The sequence below is a fragment of the Grammomys surdaster genome, unplaced genomic scaffold (assembly GCF_004785775.1).
Source record: "Grammomys surdaster isolate TR1022 unplaced genomic scaffold, NIH_TR_1.0 323, whole genome shotgun sequence".
In the NCBI taxonomy this organism is placed as follows: domain Eukaryota; kingdom Metazoa; phylum Chordata; class Mammalia; order Rodentia; family Muridae; genus Grammomys; species Grammomys surdaster.
In genome coordinates this window covers 557493-567212 of record NW_021604742.1, presented here as the reverse complement: position 1 = coordinate 567212, position 9720 = coordinate 557493, and the positions used below count along the sequence as shown (strand labels likewise).

General features: G+C 38.2%; 1 gene segment (V, D, J or C); it reads right to left on the bottom strand.

The window, feature by feature from the left end:
• Nucleotides 1-1003: 1003 nt before the first annotated feature.
• Nucleotides 1004-1647, bottom strand: LOC114629944. The segment is given in 2 exon segments: nucleotides 1004-1497; nucleotides 1582-1647. Coding segments are annotated over 2 exon segments (522 nt in total).
• Nucleotides 1648-9720: the final 8073 nt, after the last annotated feature.

The following is a 9720-nucleotide window of genomic DNA, read 5'->3' as shown; positions in this document are numbered from 1 at the left end:
TTTTGTGCAATTGTTCAATTCATTATTGTATTTCCTAATCTCAGAATTCTAATAATCTAGTCAGTTTCATCCCCAAAGTTTCATCAGACACTGCTGGTGTGACTGCAAGTTTCCAGAGCACCCTTAGCCTCAGCCTCAGCCTCAGAAGAACATATTCTCTTTTCCTTTTTTAAAGTGGCTTCACGTCCGTGATCCCATTAGCATGGAGCCCGCAAACAACACTGCTTCACTGCTTCATAAGAGAGCAGTTTCTTCCTGTCAGCAGCAACAGTCATTGAGAGAGGAGTGACTCTGGGAGGCTTTGTAGGCAGCAACAGCACCAGCAAATGCATAAACTGTGAAACTCATAGAACTCTATGGGAAGGTCTTATGAGAGATGGAACTAGGTTGGGAGTTGCCATCAGCTGGGATGTGAACACTGATTGAGGAGATTTTCATGGACTGAGGATACATAATACACATACAGAGGAATCATTACTCGAGATGTTGAAGTACAATGTGGTTTGTACCAAGAGAAAAATTTATAAAAGTTGAATTTGTTGAAAATGATAACTAACTGTACTCTTTTAAGTCCTCTTTATTTAAAAGAAGGAAATGATTACTATTTGAGTTTCCAAGGTACCTATCAAAAGTGACAATATTTCAGAGTAGCTGCAGTGTATCCATCACATGTACAAAAATCAAGAGTATAAAAGACAGATTATTCAAAGTTCCCAAGCGTTTTTTTCTGAAATTACAGCCGCTTAGTTTCATAATTACAGAGAACTTTTTATTTATAAGCATATATAGTGATATAAATATATTTTAATATATATAGACTATACAAAAATATGTACCATTCTGCCTGATCAGAAGAAACAACTGAATAGCTTAGAATATTATTGGGAGAAAACAATTTGTACTAGTGTGTACATCTTGCATGTTTAGTAGAGCATACAATGGAAAGTGACCTGTAGAGAATTTACCTGGATGGACAAAATAAAACTAAACAATCTCCCTTATCAAAGCTAAAGAAAACAAATCAAACAAACGCTTCCTCTAATGTGAAAACAGGCTGTGCAGCAAGAGCTTCTGAAGTGGCTGCAACTGATTTTGGGTAGTTCTTGTGGGCCTCAGTGCCCCCTGCTGGTCCTGAACATCCTTTAGAGTAGAAAGGTTTTAGTTCAGGCTTACACTCAACTTCCCTCACTGTGTCTCTCGCACAGTAGTAGGTGGCTGTGTCCTCAGTTTGCATATTGTTCAGTTTTAAGAAAACTTGGTTCTTGGAGGTGTCTCTGGTGATGCTCAGTCGGGATTTGAGAGCTGAACTGTATTCTGTGCTTCCAGAAGTTTTTATTACTCCCATCCACTCCAGACCCTTTCCTGGGGGTTGGCGAACCCAGTGTACATACTCATCAGTTATGGAGAACCCAGAGACTGCACAGGTGAGTGACAGGGTCTGTGAGGGCTGTACCAGGTCAGGACCTGACTCCTTCAGCTGCACCTGGGACAGGACACCTGTGGAAAAGCAACATCACCATTAGTTCTACATCTCCTAGCTGACATGTCTGAGTCCCTCTCCTGAAAACCTGAGACACTTACAGTTTGGAAAGGTAATCAGGCAGAGGAGCAGCACCAGGATAGCCATGCTCTGAAAGAGGCTCAAGTGAGAAGGAGATGAGACTTCTCAGCTAGGCCTGGGCTTTCAGCATGAGCCTGAGGGCTGCTTTGCATTGGGGGAGGTTCTTGATAGAATAAAAGGAAGCACTCAGAAAGGTTTCCAGTGTTCCCCCCAGATTACAGAAATTTGTCTTGTAGATTTTAGACAACCAGAGAGATAAATAAGGAACACTTTTTAAGTACTGTCTGGAAAATTGTAGATAAACAGGAAATTGTAGGATTCAAGCTGTGCAGGGCTATGAAAAAAAATATGGTTATGTTTACAGTAAATGAAACCACATTCATAAAGTTCAGGCACAATGGTGCCCCATGTCCTATGCACATTTTTATAACTCTGCATATTCTAGAAGAGTATTTATGATTGAACTGGGCTCCTGGTGCTCAGACATCCTGCTTAAGGAACTATTTAAATTATTCTTAAAGTGTCTGTGAAGCCAGATCTATTGCTATGTCAGTAGGAAAAGAGAATGCATGGAAGCCCATCCCAGACATTTAGTCCAACTGATCTCACATATTTATCTGAAAGAAGTCCCAAGAGTTCAATTTATATCCCATCTCACTAGGCTATGACTATTCTCCTTGCTACTTAGGAACATGGCAGTTGGGGACTAGCTTATGTAACTTTGATTTCTGTCAGTCTGCATTTTCTATGTAGTTTTCTCTATTTCTATCCCCTTAGCTTACAGCACACAAAACCCCAAATTCCTAAATGTGATTATTGCATTGGCGAGGGATGAGAGGTCAATTGTTCATAACACTTGAGCATAAGCAGTAACATGTTGCTAGGCTTGAGTTTTGTACACTGAAGTGTAAAATAAGCTGAATAAAAATATTATGGCTAGAAGTAGAGGAGAAGGCAGGCATGAATAGGGGTAACCTGTACCTTGAAGTGTTGCCCACCATAGAGAACAGATATTGTAGAGCTTTTCTCCATGCCTCGGTAATATAAACCCCAGGGAAGAAAAGTAAAGGGCTGGATCCAAACTGCACAACCAGGCCAAGAAACTGTGGATCTATTACTTGTAATTGGAGTCCTTACATTTCATATTCCTGGTTTTGTTGTGCATGACCTTGGTATTCAGAATGACAGTGATGTAGTCAGGTTTTAACATCAGGAAGATAGCTATCTTGTGCAATTTGTCATGGACTTAGTGTATGTCCACTTAAGCAAATTTTGGTATTTATTTATTTATTTATTTAATATTTATTTTTGTTTTGGAAGTTTTGATTTCAAGATAGTTTTTCTTTGTGTTGTCTTTGCTCTCCTGGATCTCTATCTGTCCAGGAACTCACTGTGTAAACTGTCAAGTGTTATGGATGAGAAACAATAAACTGCTTTAGAACTTATGTGTCTTACTTGTTTGTACAACCATGACTATTAAGGAAACATTTGAAGTTCTAAAAAAAAATTGTTACATTAAATCTCTAACCCCAATAAGCCCAGTCAAATAAAACACAATTCAATAATTATGAATGCAAGCTGCATGCCTAGATTGGGCAGATTTACAATTACATTAGTGTATTTGGAATCTATGAGACCTTATAACTTGAGGTTTCTCCAGGTCACGAGCTTCTCCTCCATCCTCCTTTCTGTCTTCCCTCTTCACTTCTCCTCCCTCAAATCTTTTATCTCCACCTTCCATACTACTGTCCAATCACTGACTCTAGCCTTTATTTTACAAGTTAAGACAGGGAGAAGGTTCAAAAGAAGTCATGGGTATACATGATTCACTCATTGTCTGCAGCTTTTCCCTGGAGAGTGGAATTAGCATCAGAATACAAGACCAGGGCTATCCACAGCAAAAAAATGAGTATTAATAGTTAAGCTTGGTATTGTTTTAAGATCAAGGAATAAGAACTTTGGCAGCAGTAGCTGATAGGACTCTAATTTTGAAGTGAGGCTGGTGATTAAAGTTATGATTTTATTAGACTGCAACTTTCTAATAGGATTTAATAAAAATCATTGGTGAGTAGATTTGAGTTATGTGGATTTAAAGTAGAAATGACTGATTATTTTTGCATAGAAAGCTCCCATACACATGAAAGCTGAAGAACTCTCTACTCAATGGTAACTTGCTGAGGGAAGAAATAAATAGAGAAATTAAACACTTTTTAGAATTTATTGAAAATAAAGGCACACCATACCCAAACTCATCAGACTCAATGAAAGCAGGGATAAGAGCAAAACTCATATCTCTGAATGCATCCATAAAGAAATTGGAGCATACACTACCAGCTCAACAGCACATCTGACAGCTCTAGAACAAAAAGAAGCAAATGCACACAAGAGGAATAGAAGGTAGAGAATAATCAAACTCAGGGCTGAAATCAACCAAGTAGAAACAAAGAGAACTATACAAATTTAAAAAAGTAGAAACAAATAGAACTATACAAAGAATAAACAAAACCAGGAGCTGGTTCTTCAAAAAACATCCACAAGATAGATAAACACTTAGCCAGACTCACCAGAGGTCACAAAGACAGTATCCAAATTTTACAAAATCAGAAGTGAAAAGGGAGTTGTAAAAACAGAAAGGGAACAAAACTGGAACATCTAGATGAAACATATGATTTTCTAGACAGGAACCATGTACCCAAGGTAAATCAGGATCAGATAAACCATCTAAAAAAAAAATCACATAACCCCTAATGTAATAGAAGTAGCTATTAAAAATCTCCCAACCCAAAAAAGGCCAGGACCAGATGGTTTTAGTGCAAAATTCAGTACTTCTCAAATTATTTCACAATACAGAAACAGAATAAACACTACCCAATACATTCTAAGAAGTCACAGTTACACTGATACATAACCCACACAAAGACCCAACAAAGAAAAGAGAATTTCAGACCAAATTCCCTCATGAATATTGATAAAAACTACTCAGTAAAATTGTTGCAAACAAAATCTAAGAACACATCAAAGTGATCATTCACTATGATCAACTAGATTTCCTCCCATAGATTCAGGGTTGGTTCAATATGTGGAAATCCATCAATGGAATCCACTATATGAACCAACTCAAAGAAAGAAACACATGATGATCTCATTAGATGTTGAAAGCTTTTGTCAAAATACACCTCACCTTCATGGTAAAATTCTAGGAGAAATGAAGAATTCAACTTCTATACCTAAACATAATAAAAGCAATATATATCAAACCAATACCCAACATCAACTAAATGGAAAAAACTTGAAACAATCCCACTAAAACCAGGGACAATACAAGGCTACTCAATCTCCACCTATCTGTTCTATATAGTACTAGAAAATCTAGCCAGAGCAATTAAGCATCAAAAGGAGTTCATAAGCATACAAAGAAATGTATCACTATTTTCAGATGACATGATAAAGTAAATAAGTGACCCCCCAAAATATCCACAAGAGAACACCTACAGCTGATAAACAACTTCAGCAATTTTATATTCAGCAAAGTAGCTGGATATAAAATTGACTCAAACAAAAGAAGTAGCCTCCCTAACTCAAGAATAATTGCTTAGAGAAAAAAAAAACCAATTAGGGAAATGAAATACTTCACAATAGTCACAAATAATATAAGTCCCATTTTAATTATTGTTAATCTTAGATCCTGAGCCATTGGTGTTCTGTACAGAAAATTCTCCTGTGTCCATGAGTTCAAGGCTATTTCCCACTTTCTACATTCACTGTATTTTCTTTTATGTTGAGACCCTTTACTTGGACTTGAGCTTTGTACAAGGTGGTAACTATGGATTAATCTGCATTCTTCTACAACCTGACTAGACTAAGCATTATTTGTTGAAATTGCTTTCTTTTTCCACTGCATTATTTTGGCTTCTTTGTCAGAGATCAAGTGCCCATAGGTGTGTGGCTTTATTTTTGGGACTTCAATTCTATTCTATTCTATTCTATTGATCAACATGTCTGTCTCTGTAACAATACCATGCAGTTTTGTCATCATTTCTCTGTGGTACAGCCAAAATTGTTCTTGTCTAAAAAAATGCAGGGGAAAAATATAAAATAGAGATTGAAGGGAAAGCCATCCCATGACTGCTTCAACTGAGGATCCATCTCATGTGTGGGTACCAAATCCTGACATTATTACTGATGGTATGCTGTGCTTGCATACAGGAGCATAGCATGACTGTCCTCTCAGAGGCTCTAGCAGCAGGTGAATGACACAGATGTAGATACTTACATCCAATTATTGATTGGATTGAGTTTAGGGACCCCTGTGGAAGAGATAGGAGTAGGATTGAAGGAGATAGTGAGGATGACAATCCCAAAGGAAGATCAAAAGTATCAACTAACCCTAAACCCCTAGGAGTTCCCAGAGTCTAAGCCACCAAAAAAAGAACATGCCTGGGATGGTCAGTGGCCCCAAGCACATATGAAGCAGTGGACTGCTTTTCCTGGCCTCAGTAGGAGAGGATGTACTTAATTCTGTAGAGACATGATGCCCCAGGGAAGAAAGATATAGAGTGGGGGATAATGTGGGAGTGGGTGAGAGGAGGTATGTGGGTGGTCGTGTGGGTGGGTACTCCCTCAGAGATAGAGAAGCGGCAAAAGGGGTGAGGAATACTTGGATGTGCAAACAGAAAGGTACGCAACATTTAGAATGAAAATAAATAAAACAAACAAAAAGAATGTTGACCATTTTGTTAAAGACTTCCAGGCCATTTGGATTCCTTATTTGAGGAATGTTAGGATGAGTAGGAGAAAGAAACTGATATTGGTATGTAAAGGAAATTAATAAATTAATTAATTAATAAAATACTTAATCAAAATGGAAATGTTTAGAAGAACAACAGCAAAGTTATAATCTTACTACAAACGTGAAGAAAAATAAAAGCAATTGATTCTATTGTATTTCTGAACTTCATTTTTACCTCTGTTCTGAATGATTCAGGATCAGCTACTTTATTTGGGACTACCTTCCCAATCAGTTGAGGAACAGAGGGATCCTTTACATTTGTATAAAATACATTCAGAGAAAACACTGAACACAATTTGTTAAATAACTCATTAGAGTTGTTTTGTTGACTATCCACACTAAAGACAGGGAATCTGTCCAAGTCCCATTTATTGAAAGGAAATCATGGGTATATATATATATGCACAAGCAGGGGAATGCAGCTGAATACACTTTACCACATGGGCCTTGCAGCTGGGGGCATTAAACAATAAAGCAAGATATGTGAGAAAAATGAGATGTTTATCAGAGTATGCTCAGCTGTTGTAGGCTGTTGAAAACAAGTCTCTTGTCAGGGTATATGGGTTGAGATGGCTGCAAAGATGATAGCTGCTTTCTGCTATGAGTCCGTTCCCAAAAGGTCCCCATTTTAAAAGTGTTTTTCAAAAAGGAAGGCTGAGAAAACTTACAGAAACCGTGGCCTTCTTAGGACTGGAACAAAGGACCCCAGCTTCCCTTTCCTGACTTTGGATATTCAACAGCCATTAGTTGAGCTCCTGTCTTAGGATGGTGAGGGCTCCCATTTAGGATCAAGAGTCTTGAGGTGTTCTCTTACTTATCATTGACTATCCGGCTTATTGCATAAGTTAGGGGTTAATCCTCATCAGTCTGTATGGCAGAGATTTTAGAGTCCCCTATTTCAGCCTGTAAATACAGACCTGTAGGGGTTTCATTTGAATAGCATCTGTCTGTTGTCAAACAAAAGCCATCAGTCTGTTGAACAGTGTGAACCTAGAGACAAGAGACTTAACAATGCCTGAATGATCAGTATAAAAGTAACACTCTTTTTCAAGGGCAGCACACAATTCCCCTGTTGGAGAAGTTAAAGGTCTAAGCCCTTTAACCACAACTTCTGAATTAATAGAAGAAATTATACCAATGTAATCCTTGAATTTGCATCAAAATTTTGTGCCATCTAAGAAATTATAACTTCATCTTAGTAACAATTATACAGATTTATACCAATAGATTATGGCTGTGTAATCAATTTTAGCTCTTCCACCCTGTTTCAATAAAACAATTACTTTTCCCTAGAAAGACAACCTAATATTAACCACCTCAGTCCCAAAGTCCAGGGAATTGGGGTGCTAACTCTTCATTAACTTCTTCAAGCTGAATATGGGCACTGAGATATTAGAAGAGGGATGAGGGGAAGGGTAAATTGATAACCCTCTAATGTCTGTCTTAACTATATCCAGGACATCAGTGGACATGCAAGTGACAAGAAGATTCATTCATCAAGGCTGTGTATTCTGTAATATACAAATCTCAAAACAAATTTTAGTATCAAGATAATTATTTTGTTTGATTCCCTGGAATCTAGTCTTCTGGAGGCCAACCTCTGTCATGTCTGATCCATATAATTCTGGACGATATAACTAGTACCTTAATGATTTCTTTGGAAAACACATAGAAAAACTTTTCCCAAATCTGCCTATCCTTGAGCCAGTAACCAGAAAAGCTTTTACATTGACCTTTTATCCAGAGGAAAAATATAACTACACAAATCAGAATCACACTCATTTTGAAAGTTAAATCAATCTAATACAAGTGATTAACACTATCTTTCTGTTCAGCTCTCTGCCTAGAGCAACCTCCTATTTATCTATTTATCTGTTTGGATCTCTTGACTCAGAGCAGCCTGCAATTTGTTCCTCTTGTCTTTAAAGCCTTTTTCATCTGTTCCTGCTGACTTATTTCTTGCCCCATTTTCATTACTATGACCTACTGGTCTTGACATGGCAGGTTCCTGCTGCGATCACCTTTGTTTCACTTCTGAATTTTTGGCAGACCCTTCTTCCAATAATGTTCCTCACTGGGTGTCTCTTTCTTGCTGCCTTGCATTGAGTGCCAAGCTCAAGCCAGCTCCATCAGACAACAGGTTCTCAAGCGCAGGAGTAAGGATGTGTGCTTCTAATTACTGCTGTGTCCTTTACTGTATCCTGCTTACTGGAGCTCCAACATTGAGGCGCCATTATGTTCCAGTCATTTGGGTCAGTTAACAGGGTCTAGCAAGAGAGAGAGTGGGGAAGGAGGGGCAAGAGACACAAAGAATGGAGACAAGACAGATAGTCTGTTCAAGTCCCTTTTATTGAAAGGAAATCATGGGTATATATAAGCATAAGTAGGGGAATACAGCTGAAGACACTTTACCACATGTGCCTTGCAGCTGGGGGCATTAAACAATAAAGCAAGATATGTGAGGAAAACCAAGATGTTTATTAGAGTGTGCTCAGCCATTGTAGGCTGTTGAAAACAAGTCTCTTGTCGGGGTATATGGATTGAGATGGCTGCAAAGATGATAGCTGCTTTCTGCTAGGAGTCAGCTCCCAACACTATTCTACTTCAGAGGTGGATCCTTGATTTAATTTGTTTGATCAAGAGTTTACTTACTTGATTATGGATATATAGATAGTCTTAAAAATGGTGATTGAATCTCAATAGTATGTCATGTACCTTTTGGTCAGAATATAAATGGTTGGGAATTAGATCCTCTAGATACTAGTTCTGATCTTCAACCACCTCATTTAAAAGTTTCACACTAATACTTCTGTTTAATCAATAGTGGTGTAGGATGATTCTCAACCAGACCCTGGGTAACAACATGACAGTGGATCAATTGCACTCTGCCTTTTGTGGAATTGTTCAACTCATTGTTATATTTCCTAATCCCAGAATTCTAGTTGTCTTGTCAGTTTCATCCCCAAAGTTTCATCAGACACTGCTAGTGTCACTGCAAGTTTCCAGAGTAGCCTTAGCCTCAGCCTCAGAAGAACAGAGTAGCCTTAGCCTCAGCCTCTTTTCCTTTTTAAAATGACTTCAAGTCCATGATCCCATTAATATGGAGCCCACAAACAACACTGCTTCACTGAGTGATACTTCTCTATCTCACACATAAGACAGCAGTCTCTTCTTATCAGCAGCCACAGTGATTGAGAGAGGAGTGATTCTGGGAAGCTTTGTGGCAGCAAAAACACCAGCAAATGCATAAACTGTGAAATTCATAGAACTCAGGTATCTATGGGAAGGTCTTATGAGAGATGGAACTAGGATAGGAGCTACCATCAGCTGGGATGTGAACATTGGTTGAGGAGATTTTCAAGGACTGAGG